Source organism: Odocoileus virginianus, chromosome 3, assembly GCF_023699985.2.
Source record: "Odocoileus virginianus isolate 20LAN1187 ecotype Illinois chromosome 3, Ovbor_1.2, whole genome shotgun sequence".
NCBI classification, from domain to species: Eukaryota; Metazoa; Chordata; class Mammalia; order Artiodactyla; family Cervidae; genus Odocoileus; species Odocoileus virginianus.
In genome coordinates this window covers 17,821,858-17,838,622 of record NC_069676.1, presented here as the reverse complement: position 1 = coordinate 17,838,622, position 16,765 = coordinate 17,821,858, and the positions used below count along the sequence as shown (strand labels likewise).

Sequence of the window (16,765 nt, the reverse complement as noted above, 5' to 3'; positions counted from 1 at the left end):
CATCTTTAATCCAGGATGATCTCATCTGGAGATCTTTAACTTAATTCCACCTGCAAAGACCCCTTTTTCCCAGATAAGGTTACGTTCGCAAGTTCCAGGGGCTAAAACATGGAGGTATCTTTTACCGGGGGGCGGAAGGCACCACTCAACCTGCTACCAGTCTAAACATAAAATCAGTAACAGCAGGAAATAGGCACAGAATTCTCATGCTGTGCTATGTGCCAAGCACCCAGCCCGTATCACCTCATTAAATGCTGAAACGCCAGAGGCCTAACGTTTCCTTTTCGCAGATGAGGAAACTGAGGCCCAACAGGTACGATCACTTACCCAAATCGAGTCCCCCAGCTTTTGGCTGAGCCAGTGTTCAAACCGATTATGGTCTGATTTCAGAGAGTGCGCTCTCAACTCTATTCCACCGTCTTTCAGGGCGGGGCTACCGCACGCACATCCGCAGGGGGCGCCTTTCCCTCGGTGGCCCCGAGCGTGTGTGTCTAAGAATCCTGCTCCCCAGCACCCAGCCTGGTCTTCGGCACATGGGTCATAGGAAGTGGCCAGCTGAGGGACCCACGAAGTGGGTACGAGAGGTTATTATTCCTTCTCTCATATTCCAATGAATGAGGCCATCGCTGCCATTTATTTATTTATTTGTTCCTTGTTTTTGTTTTTAAATCTGTGATGCGCCATCAGGAATCATTTCCGCTTCTGCCCCCAGTGAGGCTCTTAGCACTGCTCCCCTCTCAGCCAATGGAGAGCACCGATTCTGCCAGGGGGCTGTGCTTTTTGGTCAGCCCTGCCCCCACCCACCCACCCTGCACACAAAAGCAGCATAATTGACTGTCTTAAAGGAAGCCGAGCCTCTGCCAGCTACGAGCTGGCGAGAAGAAAATACCTCGGGAGGCACAAGCTGAGACAACGATGACCCGAGACGCAGCCGCTGCCGAGCAAGGGGGAGTCGTCCGCTAACTGCAAGCCTTCCCCGCCCGCCGCCCCACCACCCCTGGACAAAAAGCGCCCGTCTGCGCCCGCCGCGTTGCTCTGGGTGACCTTCCTTGGATGCAGAGTTCGCCCTGAGCGCATCTTTTTCGGATGCTCTGAAGGCCCGGGGACCGCGCTCTGCAGGCGCCCGGGGCTCGTCTTTGTTTGCGCTCACCCGGGAGAGGCCGCGGAGGTAGCCGGTACTCGCACGGAGGTGAGTCCACTTTCTCCCCGCCCTGTTGAGGAAGATCGTCCCCCATGTTTCTGGGGCTGCAAACCCTGCTTCTGGCAGATGGGCGGGTGGGAGCAGAGAGCCGGGGTACTTGGCGATTCTTGGAATGGCAACACCTCCATTTTTTCCCCACGCGGAGAAAACCATCCGCCGCGCGCGCGCGCACACACACATACACACCCACAAGGTTGACCTCGCGTGCCCACCGTTCACCTGGAAGGCAGACGATTGCACCATTTCCAGGCGGTGTTGGGAGATTAGGCGGCTCAAACCCTCAGCCCCTCTCTAGGACGCTTCCTGCGAGACCAAAATGTACAAGTCTCAACTCTGTGTGTTTCCTATTTATAACGCCGTGAGCGGATTTGGAAAAAGGATTTGACAGAAGTGCACGTAAAGGCTTGCCTATGGGGTGGGGAGGAAGGGAGATGGTTACAGACAAGAGATGCCTCCTCCTGTGTCTGAACTTGTATGCGAGGGGCTGATAATTCAGCACCACGGCAGAAAGGACCGCTTCTCAGCTTCCTCTCGCTGCCTCCTTATTCGATGGTCCTTGAATGTTAAGTAGGGACCAGAGGGCGGGAGTGTCCAGGGCCCAGCGGGACCCACCCATATCCCGGCATTTAGAGGATCGTGGGGCAGACATGTGAGGCTCCAGGCTCGGCTGTGGGTGGGGAAGGGGGGTGGCCCTTTTCGGGGGGCTGAGACCACACTCAGCTCCGGAGAAGGAAGACAGAAGCAAAGACCACTCCCTTCATAAAGAAAATGAATTTCTACTGACGCGAACTTTCCCTTGCGGTAAGGTTCTGGGTGGCGGTTGCCGATAGCATCAAGAAGAGATCTCTCTTCTCCCCCCGCCCCCCTTCCGTACTGCGTCTTACTGTCCCTCCTCCATGAATGAGTGACGACATCCAGGGCAGTGACAAAATCGAGTGAGAAACTCTCACTGAAAGGGGGAGGGTCACATTTCAGACATCCCCTCTCTCCTACCTGGGCCTCACCCTGCCCCCTCTGAGTCCTCCCTCTGAGCCCCAGTCCCAAAGGCAGACCCACCATCCACAGGAGTTTCCGTCCAGCGAGGGGCTTTGGAAGACACACCCAAATGGAGAGCCACCCACCAGCTTTAGAGGGGCCGCTGCGGCGTGGGGGAGGGGGGAGGCCTGGAGGCGGGACCTTAGGTGCTGGCAAGTGAAGATGACAGCTTAATCTCAGCTCTAAGGACGTTGGGGCCAGATCATTTTTGATTAAGGGGGGACCATCCTGGACACTGTAAGGCATTGAGCAGCATCACTGTTCTCCACCCACTTGATGTCAGTAGCGCCCCACCCCCACCCCATGTGACAACTAAAAACATGGCTCCAAAGATTACCAAGTGACTGGTGAGGGGGGAGGTAGCATCACCCCCAACTGAGAACCACTGGCTTAAAAGCACAGAACCTGAGCTATTCGTTAAGTCATAAGATCTTGGGTGTAATTCCAAAAGGGATGTTAGAGGTTATTTCTGGATCAAGTCTTTCATTGATAGACAAGGAAACTGAGGCAGGGGACGTCTGTTCAGGCCCCAAGTTCAGTCTCACTCAGCAGTTCTGACCACATTCCCAGACAGCACAGCCCTTAAGCCACCATCTAGAGCTCTAACCCCACCCCGTGCCCCCAACTGGTTCCTCACAACCATTAAAAACAAAACTGGCATTTTGTGGTTAGTGAGAAATTACGATCCTGATTCCCAACCTCAGGCACTTTCTCACTGTGTTTTTTAGTCCTAGGGTCAGGTTGTCAGGACTTGTTTCTTTTGGGGGGCATGGGAGTAGCAGATAGAGGGGCAGGGGAGGTGGGCCAGAGCAGATAGAGGTGGTTTAGGGTTAACCAGGTCCTGTCTGAATGTCAGTCCTGGCAAGGAAACTTAATTGTATCAGTCATTAGCACTTTAGTATAAATGACTTTAATTGCATTTGTGGCTTCCTAGTTGAAGTCCAAGGTAAGGGAGGACAGGTGAACCATGGGGAGGGTGGATTTCAGAGCTTCATTGGGAAGTAGCTTATAACTGGAGGCTCGGCCCCTCCTTTGGGTTCAAATTCACAACCCACCCACATGGATTTTCAGCTTTCTATGTCTCTGTTTTCTCACCTATGACATGGAGGAGCCTCATGGGTCCAGGCAGTGATTCAATAAGATGACAGACACAAGTGCTCTTTGCAGATGGATCTCTGAAGTTCTGTGCATGGGTGGGATGCAATTAGGGTGATTAGGATGATTGTCTAGTAAACCCTCCATCCATGGCTCTCCTTTAGGATTCACCCTTACTTCAAGTCGGCACCTCTTCCCAGCTCTCATGGGGACCACCGAAGCCACACTCCGGATGGAGAATGTGGACGTGAAGGAAGAATGGCAGGACGAAGCTCTGCCCAGGTACGGCTCCCCCATCTGCATGTCAGCCGTGGAGGGAGTGGCCCGGCCCGACACTTCTCCCAGGTGTGGTGCAGACACCCCAGTTGACCCGGCCAAGTTCATACTTGGTATTTGCTGACTTAAGACGGATTTCCCACCTCTCCCTGCCCACCTCTGCCAAAGTACTAAAATAGCTCCCATTCCCACACTCTTGTAAGAATTCTAAACATTCTTCTATGAAGAAAACATCTTATGGCCTATTGGGCTTCCCTGGTAGCCCAGATGGTAAAGAATCTGCCTGCAGTGCAGGAGACCCAGGTTTGATTCCTGGATCAGGAAGATCCTCTGGAGTAGGAAATGGCTACCCACTCCAGTATTCTTGTCTGGAGAATTCCATGGACTGAGGAGCCTGGTGGGCTACAGTCCATGGGTCGCAAAGAGGTGGACATGATTGAGCAACTGACACTTTCATGGTCTGTTACAATCTTCTTACCTGGGTTCCCAAGAATCCAGGTAATAGTGTGTTTTTATCTGCAGCAGCCAGATAGACTGTCTCATATCCCCGCTTAAAATCTCTGGGTCAAATGTTCATTCCTTGGAAAATCTGGCTTTCAACCTCCACTTGCTCCTGCCACTCTCCACCCTTCGTGTCCTCCAGCGCCTGCTGCTCCCTTCCTGTTCCTTCTGTGCTGGGCTGGCTCTGATGTTCTGACTTTGCACTGGCTGTTCCCTCTGCCAGGAATGCTCTTCCCTGGATACCTGCCTCCCCCACCTCCTTCAGATCTCCACCCACTGGCCGCCTTCTTAGAGAGGACCTCCTATCCCTTTCTTTACCCACCTCCCCCAGTTCTTAAATTGTTTCCTTCCTAAATAACAGCCCTCCCAAGATATCCATGTCCTGATCCCTCCCTGGAGAATGTTCATTAATGTGGCAAAAGGCACTTTGCAAATATGGTTGAGTTAAGGATCTCAAAATGGGGAGATGACAATCCTGGATTATTGAGGGGGAGGTCTTGAATGTAATCACAGGATTCTGTATAAGACAGTGGTCCCCAACCTGTTTGGCACCAGGGACCAGTTTCATGGAAGACAGTTTTTCCACAGGCCTGGGGTGGGGGCAAGGGGATGATTTCGGGATGATTCAAGTGCATTACATATATTGTGCACTTTATTTCTATTATTATTGCATCAGCTCCACCTCAGATCATTAGGCATTAGATCCCAGAGTTTGAGGACCCCTGGTATAAGAGGATGGCAGGGAACTTCCCTGGCTGTCCAATGGTTAAGACCCCAAGCTTCCAGCTAAGGGAGTGCAGGTTCAATCCCTGGTTGGGGAAGTAAGATCCTACATGCCTCAGGGCACAGTCAAACAAAAAAAAAAAAGGAAGGTTTGTCTACAGGTGTAGGAGCTGTGATGATGACAGTAACAACTTGGAGTCATGGGAGGAAGAGACCACTTGGCCAGGGATGCTAACATTGCACTGGTTTCTCCAGGAAAAACCAGCCCCATGAAACTGATTTCAGACTTACTTCTGGTGTCTAGATGCATAAGAGAATACATCTGTGCTGTTTGAAGCCACTAAATTTGGAACAGTTTGTTACGGCAGCCACAGGAGACTCATACAATCTAATATGCTGACTATTCCATACACTTGTTTACAATCTGTTCTCCATGATGGGTCCCAGGAGAGCAGGGGCCTTTGGTGTGATCACAGGCATACAGTTGGCGCTCAGTAGATATGGATGGCATCAGTGAATGGATAACAGTCATTTGTAGGAATGAAAAGTCGTAAGAAGGGAGCCGTGTATGGCTGAGGTACTTGTCTCTGTTTTCTCCTCCAGCAAGGCATTCAGTAAAAGGAAATATCATCAGCACAGGCGCACCCTGATTCAACTGCTCATCTCCTTCCCACTTTTTTTTTTCTTGGTCTTGCTTGCAGGGTCTTAGTTCCCCAACCATGGATTGAACCCACGTCCCTTTGACTGCAGTGTGGATTCTTAACCACTGAACCACCAGGGAAGTCCCTCCCACTTTTTAAAAAATATTTATTTATTTATTTATTTATTTGGCTGCATGGAGTCTTAGTTTCGGCACACAGACTCTCTAGTTGTGGCACGTGGACTTGGTTGCCCCAAGGCATTGGGATCTTAGTTCCCCGACCAAGGATCGAACCCATGTCCCCAGCATTGCAGGACAGATTCTTAACTGCTGGATTGCCAGAGAAGTCCCTCCCTCCCACTTTAATGCAAGTCCCTCCCTCCCACTTTTATCCCAGGGAGATGATGCCCAGGAGTTAGTTGCATAACCATCTGGGAAGGAAGGTCAACGAGACGGGGCACATTCACCCTGGAAAAGAGAACTTGGGTAGGAGTTCCAGCTCCAGAAAGTCTCAGTGGGTAAGGGTGCTGAGGGCAGAACTAGGCTGAGGGACAGGCATGAAAGGTTTGAGTCTAATCTAGGCTCTTTGGACTCAAATGGCCCCACATGTGCACAGTTTATACTCCCATCCTTTAAAAGCAGAACAGGCTGATGGGGGAGGTCTAGAGTTTCCCGTCGACCTATCCCAGGAGAAGCCGTGATGTTAAGGGTATCACCCCCTTATTTGAGAATCTTGGGCTTCTTGGCAGTCTAGTCCTTTTCACCCAAATCCTTGTGGTTCTTCTTCTTTTTTTTTTTTAAATATTTATTTTATTTATTTTTTTAGCTGCCCCGGGTCTTAGTTTTGGCATACAGGACCTTTAGTTGCGGCATTCAAACTCTTAGTTGCATCATATGGGATCTAGTTCCCTGACCAGGGATTGAACCTAGGCCCCCTGCATTGGGAGCTCAGAGTCTTAGCCACTGGACCACCAGGGAAGTTCCCCTTGTGGTTCTTAAAGCAATAGATGCCCCACATCAGAATAACCAAGAATCTCTTGTCTGCCCAGTACCATTGTCTTCAGGAAGACTTAGTTTGAGAAGGACATGGCAACTTCATTGTAGTCAAGCTCCTATTCATTCACTGTTAGAATGTTCTTTGTTCTACATTCCCCCGTGAAAGTCTTCTCTTCAACTCAATACAAGGAGCACTGTTGCCTGGATGCGTGGAGAGGGCTTTCATGGGACATCCTGGTGGTCCAGTGGTTAAGACTGCACTTCCAATTAAGGGAATGCAGGTTTGATCCCTGGTCAGGGAACTAAGATCCCACATGCTGTGCAGTTTGGCCAAAAAATAAAATAAAAATTTTTTTAAAGGAAAGGGATCTCATGATACCTGGCAGTTAGGGTGAATTAAAGATCATTTTTCTAACTTTTTATTTTGTATTGGGGTATAGATGATTAACAATGTTGTGACAGTTTCAGATGAACAGTGGAGGGACTTAGCCGTACATATTCATGTATCCGTTTTCCCCCCAACTCCCCTCCCATCCAGGCTGCTACATAACATTGAGCAGAGTTGCCTGTGCTATACAGTAAGTCCTTGTTGGTTTTCCATTTTAAATATATCTGTGTGTACAGAAGTTTTTGCAGGGACTCCTCCCATGGCTAGAAATGCCCCAGAGTGGTCAAGAGCCAGCCACCTTGAGGAACTGTCCCTCATCTGTGGAAGGTCTGTTTTGTCCCACGGAAAAGGTGGAATTAGATGGGGTGATCTCGGTAGGTTCCTTCCAGCACCAAGCGCTCTGGGAGTTTAGAAACATCTCCAACCAGTCTCAGCATCGCTCACCCTGTGGCCCCATGAACTCTGACCTCCACTGAGACCAAAGCATCCCCAGGTCCAGACTTCAAAAACCTGATTCAATCCCGCCTCCCCAGGCGGCAAACTCCAAGCCTTCCTGGACATTAAAAAAAAAATTCTCTGATGACAGCACAAAACTCACCTTGCTCACTCTAGTTTTATTTCAAGCAACACAGCAGAAACAAGGGGGCACAAGCTGTGGAACCAGAAGCCAGTGGGTTCAGATTCCAATTCTCTGATGGGCTTGTGCGGCCACCTGGAACAGCTCTTTGGGCATCTTTGTGCCTCAGTTTTCCTACCTGTAGAATAGGGACAGCCATTCCTGGCTCACAAAGTGATTTGAGAATTTGATGCTGCCTGCAGCATCATTTTTCTTTTCCTTTTTTTTTATGTATTTATCTTTTGGCTGCACCTCAGAGGTAGACCGGATCTTAGTTCCCCAACCACACACCCCCTGCAGTGGAAGCTCAGAGTCCTAGCCACTAGACCATGAGGGAAGTCTCAACATTATTCTTTTTTTTTTAAGTTGTCTTTGGTATGGACCATTTTAAAGTCTTTATTGAATTTGCTACAATATTACTTCTGTTTTATGTTTTGGTTTTTTTTATTATAAGGCCGGTGAGAGTCTAGCTCCCCAACCACAGGGATTGAACCCTCAGACCCTGCATTGGGAGGCAAGGTCCTCACCACTGGACCTCCAGGGAAGTCCCAGCATCATTGTTATCAGCTTGTATCTCCTTCACTCCTGGTTCCTTTTACCCAGCCCCCAACCCCCATAAAAGAGACCCTCCTCTCCCAAGCCTTCTTGAGACAAAGTGGGGCTGACAGCAGCTGCACGTGTGAATTTCAAGTGAGTTTCCCCAGCTGCAAAGGGCTCCTCTCCCCCATTCAGTGGTTCAGTGTTCACAGGATAGTGGCTGGCTGTGCAGCCCTGGGTCGGGAACATGCCTTGGTTGAGGCACTGTCCTCCGGAGGAGTGAGTAAAGCTCCTTATACAGCGTCCAGATGCAGCCCAACATAAGCACCTCTGTCTGAGTCAGACAACCCCTGATTCTATTCCTTCCAGCACAGCGATCCCTTCCTGGGGCCTCTCCCAGCTTCCCCTGGGTGTGTCCGGGCGTGCAAACTGTGCCTGTTTTCTGCGGTGTCTTTCTGCACTTCTGCAGATTCCCATGGGCTATAGCTGAGGGCTGCCTGGAGATGACCCATTCACTGCCTCCTTTGCCCATCCATTCATTCTAGCGACGTGCACCAACTGTGCCAGGCCGTGGGTGAGACGCTGGTGACACCTGGCAAACAGGAGAGCTGCCCTTGTGGGGTGCTGGAAGACTAGGGCAGAGACAGGCAGTCCCTTACAACCTCACCGGCCAATGGAAAATTGAAGCTGGGTTCTTGGCACCTGGAGCAAGCCTGGGTGGGTTCTGACTGGGTTGGGGAGGTTAGAGAAGGAGTTGACCTTGAGCTGTGAAGGATGATGAGGGGGGAGCAGGGAAAAGAGGCTGAGGGTAGCAATCAAGCATTCCAAGCAAAGAGAGCAGCATGTGCAAAGGCCCTGGGGCCAGTGGAAGCAGATTGAGGGACTGAAGGAAAGTTGGATGGGGAAACTGAGGACCGAGGTGGGGAAGGGTTTGGCTAGCATCTCACAGCTAAGGAGGCGGGTGCAGGATTAGGTGTCTCAGCCTGTGGGTTTTGTTTGTAAATTTTTTTCTTTTTCGGGGCCGTGCTAGGTCTTGCAGCATCCGAGCTCTTCATTGTGTTTGTAATTTTTTTTCCTTTCCTTTATCGGAGTGTAGTCAATGATGCCAACCAACCGAGGATGAGATGGTTGGATGGCATCATCGACCCAATGGACATGAGTTTGAGCAAACTCCGGAGGATAGCGAAGGACAGGGAAGCCTGGCATGCAGCATTTCACGGGATCGCAGAGTCAAAATGAGTTAGCAACTGAACAACAACTAATAGTCGATTAACAACGTTGCATTAATATCTGCCGGGCAGCTACGTGAGTCAGTTCTGTGTATACGTATGTTCACTATGTACGTTCTCTTCCCGTGTGGGTCATTACAGAGCACTGCAGACAGTTCCCTGTGCTATACAGTAGGTCCTTATCAGTTACTTCTCCTATATACGGTATGTGTATGGGCTTTCCCAGTGGCTCAGTGGCAAAAAAAAAATCTGCCTGCAATGCAGGAGACATGGATTCAATCCCTAGGTTGGGAAGATCCCTTGGAGGAGGGCATGGCAACCCAATCCAGTATTCTTTTTTTTTTTTTTAATTTCCCAAAGTCTTTGTTGAATTTGTTATGATATTGCTTCTGTTTTATGTTTTGGTTTTTTGGCCACAAGGCATGTGGGATCTTGGCTCCCCGATGAGGGATCGAACCCGAAACCCCCGCACTGGGAGGTGAAGTGTTAACCACTGGACCACCAGGGGAGTTCCCCGATCCAGTATTCTTGTCTGGAGAATCCCATGCACAGAGAAGCCTGGTGGGCTACAGTCCATAGGGTCGCAAAGAGTAGGACATGACTGAAGCACACACAGTATGTATATGTCAATTCCAATCTCTCAATTTGTCCCTCTCCCTTGTAACTTTTTATTCTGACATAGTTCCAAGCTTAGAAAATAAAAATTATAAGAATGGTGTAAGGAATATCTATAAACTTTTACCCAGATTTGCTGACTCTTAAGATTTTATTGATACTTCCTTTATTGTTCCCTCTTCCCCTCCTATCTCTGTCTCTCTCTGTGTCTGTCTGTCTGTCTGTTATCTGTCTGTCTACCCATGCTCAGTCTCTGTCTGTATGTACCCATCCCTGCAGAGGGTAAGCCAAGCATGCTCCCTCTCCTAGTTCAACACACACACAGCAGTGATTTCATGTTGTCCAGCTCAGCAGTCCTAACAACTGTCAGGCAGGAGCCGTGGGTTTAGGGCAGGAAGTGATGGGGCGCCCTGAGCGTCCACTGTCCCCCACCCACTCTGCTGTTTCTCTTTCCTGCTCTCCAGAGATGCTGGGCTGTCACACAGAATACGGCACACGGGCAGCTTCAACAGCAGGTGTTTATTCTTGCACAACTCTGGAGTCTGGGATCATGGTGCCAGCAGGACTGGCTTCTGGTGAGGGCTCTTTTCCTGGCTTCTTGCGACATGGCGTTTCCTCTGTTCTCAGTGGTGGAGAGAGAGCTTTCTCGTGGCTCCCCCTCCTCTTGTAAGGCCACAGTCCTAAGGAATCAGGGCCCCACACATTTTTTTTTTTGACTGCTCATGTGGGATCTTAGTTCCCCAACCAGGGATTGAACCCCCACTTCCTGCAGTGGAAGGGTGGAGTCCCAACCACTGGACCACCAGAGAGGTCCCAGGGCTACACACTCTTGACCTCCTTCAATCTCAGTTGCCTCCTAAAAACCCTGTCTCCAAACACAGTCATACTGGGCATTGGGAGAACACTGTTAGGTCCAGAACATCCTGTTTGCATCCACTGAGCCAGCGTGACTGGCGGGGGTGAAGTGGGGGATAGGGAGCGAGGGCTGGGAGGTCTGTGATTCTGCTCTCAACCCCAGGCTTTCTTTTTTAAAAATATATATTTACCTTGCTAGGTCTTAGTTGTGGTTAGATCTGTAGTTGCGGCATGTGGGATCTAATTCCCTGACCAGGGATCGAACACAGGCCTCTTGCACTGAGAGTGTGGAATATTAGCCACGGGACCACCAGGGAAGTTCCCCCACAAGGCTTTCTGATCCAGCCAAGAGGTGATGGTGCTGGGGGAGACCAGAACAACATAAATGGAAAAAGGTGTCAGAAAGTGCAGAAAAGGGTAGATTTATCTGAGTGTCTGAAACCACCAAAGTTGCCTAAAATTTTTGAAGGCCTCTCTGCAGTTCCCTTGACTTAGGTTTGCAAGAGTCCTATTATAAGCCCTGGAGCTGCTAATCCAGCTTTGAGCCTCTGAAAAGCCTACTTAATGCTCAGAAAGAGTTTTTACTGTTACCCTGCATCAGAGGTGGCTGTGGATCAGGCAGAAGCAGAAGCTGAGAAGCCCTGGAGGGGCAACTGAGGCAGCGTGGCCAATCTGAAGGCAATCGAAGCCCTGGAGCACTGTTTGGGAAGCAGTGCTCAGTCGTGTCCGACTCTTTGTGACCCCGTGGACTATAATCCACCAGATTCCTCGGTCCCTGGGATTTCCCAGGCAATAATACTGGAGTGGGTTGCCATCCCCTTTTCTGGCAATCTTCCCAACCCAGGGATCAAACCTGTGTCTCCTGCATTGACAGACAGATTCTTTCACCACTGAGCCACCTGGGAAGCCCCTTGGGAAACAGGAGGCATATTCAAAGGTCCTGGGGCCCACAGTTTATTCCCAATTTCTTTCTTTCACACCATGAGTAACATTAAGACAAAGTCTAGGACCTGAGCATAGAACTGGGTCTAGGGGCCACCTCTGAAGCCAGAACTATTGCAATATCAGCTGATTCTGAGTGACAGGTATTTCTTGATTTTGGCCTTTCCCTGCCACTTGCAAAATGTGCCCTGACTCAATCTTTCCTTCAACAGACCCTTGCTGAGGGCTGCTTCTTCCAGGGCCAGGCCTGTGACTCACCAAAGCAAGAGAGGAAGAGGCAGAATGCAGGGGTGAGGTGGAGGTCAGATTCAGACAGGGTCTTCTGGAGGACACTGACCCAGCCTCAAAAGCTAGGCAATTTCACTGGGCAAAGAAAGCAGGAAGTGGCCCCTCTAGTCAGCGGGGGCAGGATGTGCAAAGGCATCGGGGCAGAGAGGACCTTCGCATGGTAGGGGCTGCGGTATGTAAGTGAGCCTGGTTAGATCATAGGTGTCAGGTTGGAGGGTTCACAGACGTCATGTCCAGAAGGAATGCCCAGGAGGGAAATTTGGATAGTGCTTTAATAAAGTACCAGAAGCTGGCTTAAAACAAGAGACATTTTCTCTCACAGTTCTGGAGGCTAAACATCCAAAATCAAGGTGTCAGCAGGGCCATGCTCCCTCTGAAGGTGCTAGGGAAGGATCCTCGCTGCCTCTTCCTGCTTCGGGTGGTAGTTGGCCATCCTTGTTCTTTGGCTTGTAGATGCGTCACTCCTTGCCTCCATCTGTTTTTTTTAAGCTTGTGTTTTATTTTTTAGTTTTTTAAAAAATTTTGGTGTGTAGTTGGTTCCCAACATTGTGTTAGTTTCAGATATACAGCAAAGTGAGTCAGTTATATACATATACGTGTATCCACTCTTTTTTGGATTCTGTTCCCATATAGGTCATTACACTGAGTAGGGTTGCCTGTGCTATACAATAGGTCCTTGTTAGTTACCTATTTTATGTATAGTAGTGTGTATGGTTGGATAGCATCACTGGTTCAATGGACATGAACTTGGGCAAACCCCCGGAGATAGTGAGGGACAGGGAGGCCTGGCGTGCTGCAGTCCATGGAGTCGCAAAGGTCAGACTTGCCTTAGCGACCGAACAACAGCACCAAAGTGTGCATATGTCCATCTTAATCTTTCTATTTATCCCCCTACTTACTCTCTCATAACCGTGTTTATTTTCTACATCTGTAACTCTTTCTGTTTTGTAGCTAAGTTCATTTGCACCATTTTTTTAGATTCCACATATAGGCAATATCATGATACTTGTCTTTCTCTGCCTGACTTACTTCACTTGGTATGACAGTCTCAAGGTAAATCCTTGTTGCTGCGAATGGCATCATTTTGTTCTTTTATGGCTGTGATATTCCGTGATCTGTATGTCCCACATCTTCTTCATCCACTCATCCATCAGTGGGCATTAAGGTTGCTTCCATGTCTTAGCCATTGTAAACAGTGCTGCAATGAGCATAAGGGTGTATATATCTTTTAGAATTTTGGTTTTCTCTGGAGATATGCCCAGGAGTAGGATTGCTGGATCATAGGGTGACTCTATTTTTAGTTTTTGAAGGAACTGCCATACTGTTCTCATAGTGACTACACCAATTTACATTCTCACCAACAGTGTAGGAGGGTTCACTTTCCTCCACACCTTCTCCAGCATGTATTGTTTGCAGACTTTTTGATGATGGCCATTCGGACCAGTGTGAGGTGGTACCTCATTATAGTTTTGATTTTGCATCTGCCTCCATCTTCCCATGGCCCTCTCCTCTGTGCGTGGGTCCAAACTTCCCTCTTCTTATGAGCCCACCAGTGGGTCTCGTATGACTTCATCTTAACTTAACGATGTCTGCAACTATTCCAAATGGGTCACATTCCTAGGTACTGGGAGTTCAGACTTGAGTTACGTTTTGAGGGGATGCAAGCCAACCCATGCCAGAAGGATAAAGCCACACTGTACACCTGGTGGAGTCGGGGGACCCCACTTTTCACTTGGGTTTCCCAACACAGACAGAAAGCAGGTGCTACATGGATCCAGCCATCTGGATCCACTTGGAGTTCGTGAAGGGGTTTCAGGTCTGCAGAAGCTGAGATCTTTCTGATGCTTGGGGAATTAACCCCAGTAATTTGGCCCTGTGATGTGAAGGGCTAACTCATTAGAAAAGACCCTGATGCTGGGAAAGATTGAGGGCAGGAAGAGAAGAAGGCAACAGAAGGTGAGATGGTTGGATGGCATCACCGACTCGATGGACATGAGTTTGAGCAAGCTCCAGGAGTCGGTGAAGGACAGGGAAGCCTGGCGTGCTGCAGCCCATAAGGTCGCAAAGAGTCAGATGCAACTTAGCAACTGAACAACACTTGGCCTTGAAAGCTGTAGCACTGTGGACCTGAGGGGCTGGTGGACATGTGCAGACTGGGCACAAGGGGGCAGTAGTGGGCAGTGACTGGACTCAGCTCAGCCACTATAAACGGTTCAGCCCTCCCCGCTCTCCCTGGTTTAACTTTGGTTTCCTCCTCTGTGAAACAGTCTTCCCCCTGCCTCGTAGGCATGCTGTGAGGAGCAAATAAGATGATGCATTTCAACAAGATGGCAATATTTCAACACAGGGAGTGTCCTGCCGTGGGGTAAATGACGGTTCTAGCTGATTCTAGCACAACAGGACTTCAGCCTCAAACTGACGGGTGCAGGGAAGGCAGAGTCAATGAGAAAAGGAACTAGAAGGAAATTCCAACAGCCAGGTGAGTAGGGGTGGCGGACAGTCAGCTCCTGGTGGTGGTTCCCATACAAGGAGGGCAGATCTGATTCAAGAAAAGACTGAAATCCAGACTTTTTGTGTCTTATCTCTGATTTGACAGTGAGTTTTAAATGTTGTGAAATGCTGTGTGGGCGGGACAGAGCTAGCGGCAGTTCATCAGCTGCCAGTCTGCAATTTGGGAGCACAGTTTCGGGTAACCTTGCAAGGAGGCGGTGTGCCTCCTGTCCTCTGGAACCCTGGACGTATTCGTGAATTACCAGCTGCCCTCCCCATGTTCAGAGCATGGGTGTCAGCTACAGACCAGAGGGACAGAGCAACGTGTACATCAAACGGGCATGTGAGTTGTCTTATCTCAACCTGAAAGAAAGATGCCTCTTTAAAACCTTCTGACTTAATCTGAACCTTGTTTTTTGCTTTTTTAAATGGAGGTGAAATTTCCATAATATAAAAATTGCCATCTTAAATGCACAACTCATCTGTTGTGCAACCATCAACTCTATTTAGTTCTAAAACATTCCATCACCCCAAAAGGAAACCATTCCCATTAGCAGTCACTCCCCATTTCCCTGGCAACCACAAACCCACTCTGTGTCTATGGATTTGCCTGTTCTCAACGTCTCATATAAATGGAATCACACCCTGTGTGTCCTTCTGCATCTGGCTTCTGTCACCGAGCATCCTGTTCTCAGGGTCCCTCCACATGGTAGTCAGTGTCAGCACTTCTCTCCTTTTCGAAGCTGAATAATATTCCAGTCTGTGGATGGACCATGTTTTGTTTATCCGTTCATCACTTGATAGACATTTGGGTTGTCTCCAGTGTGATCACGCTGCTGTAAGCATTCAGGTATGAGTTTTTGCATGGATACGTGTCTTCATTTCCTTTGCACCTCTGCATAGTTGTGACTTTTGACCTCCATGAGAGCAGGGCGTCACCCATGTCATCCTTTACCTCCAAGACCCACCAATACCCCTGGAAGATAGTGGTTACTCAAAGAACATTCAAAGGATGGTGAATGGGAGAAGGGTGGGCGGGGTGGGGGAAGGGTGTGGAGGAAGAAGCATGATTAGATTCCATCTTGCAGAGGGTGCCAGCTCATGCCTTACGAAGAACAGAGGAGATGGAATAAATGTGTACTTGTTGTTGTTCAGCCACTAAGTCGTGTCCGACTCTTTGCAACCCCATGGACTGCAGCACACCAGGCTATCCTTCACTATCTCCCAGAGTTTGCTCAAGCTCATGTCCACTGAGTTGATGATGCCATCCAACCATCTCTTCCTCTGTCGCCCCCTCCTTCTCTTGCCCTCAATCTTTCCCAGCATCAGGGTCTTTTCCAATGAGCCGGCTCTTCGCCAGCCAAAGTATTGGAGCTTCAGCTTCAGCATCAGTCCTTCCAATGAATATTCAGGGTTGATTTCCTTTAGGATTGACAAGGGACTCAAGAGTCTTCTTCAGCACCACAATTCGAAAAGGAAAAAAAAAAACCCCTACTGTCCTTCTCCGTCAAAACAGCTCCCCGTTTAGCTGAGCTGGCACTGCTGAGTTGTAGAGATGAATTACTGCTGCAGTGCCTCCCTGAGTCAGCAGGCCCTGCTCTGGAGCCCCTGACAGCCCCGTGCACTCTGCAAACCCTTCTGCCTGAGTCCTGGGGAGCAAAGGAGCTGGAGCACGTGGGTCAGAATCAGGCAGAGTGAGCTATGGTCCAAAAGACAGTCTGGGCATTGCCAGGAAAAGCAGGTCTTATTTTGCAAATTCGTGCTCCATCAATTAAAGGGGCACAGATGCATAGCTGGCTGCCTTTCTCTTTTTAAAATTTTACTTTTTAGTAGCTTTAGATTTACAGAAAAGTTGTAAGAATATTACAGAAAACTTCCAAACACACCACTCCTATAATTAACATCTTACATGAGACTGATATCTATATTACAATTAATAGAATGGTATTGATACATCATTATTGACCAAAGTCCACAATTTACTGTGATATCCATAGTAATTTTCTCCTAATATTCTTTTTCTTTCCTAGGATCCTACCCAAGATCCCATGTAACATTTAGTCATGATGTCTCCTTAGGTTTCTCTGGGCTGTGACCATTTCTCAGACTTTAAAAAAGAAAAAGATTTTTTGATGTAGACCATTTTAAAATTCTTTATTGAATTTGTTACAACACTGCTTCTGTTTTAAGTTCTGGTTTTCTAGCCAGGAGGCATGTGGGATCTTAGCTCCCCAGGGATCGAACCCTTGCCCCCTGCATTGGTAGGTGAAGTCTTAACCACTGGACCTCCAGGGAGGTCCATCGCAGACTTTCCTTGTTGTTGTTGCCCTTGACAGCT

At 49.0% G+C, this 16,765-nt stretch overlaps 1 protein-coding gene across 1 annotated transcript in view; it reads left to right on the top strand.

Moving 5' to 3' along the window:
• The first annotated feature begins 477 nt into the window (after nucleotides 1-477).
• Nucleotides 478-16,765, top strand: part of ATCAY (ATCAY kinesin light chain interacting caytaxin) — a 40,267-nt gene continuing 23,979 nt past the window's right edge. The window contains exons 1-2 of the mRNA XM_020895325.2: nucleotides 478-1,189; nucleotides 3,496-3,613. Coding sequence (XP_020750984.1) covers nucleotides 3,537-3,613 — 77 coding nt within the window. The 5' untranslated portion in view covers nucleotides 478-1,189; nucleotides 3,496-3,536. The remainder of the gene's footprint in view (nucleotides 1,190-3,495; nucleotides 3,614-16,765) is intronic.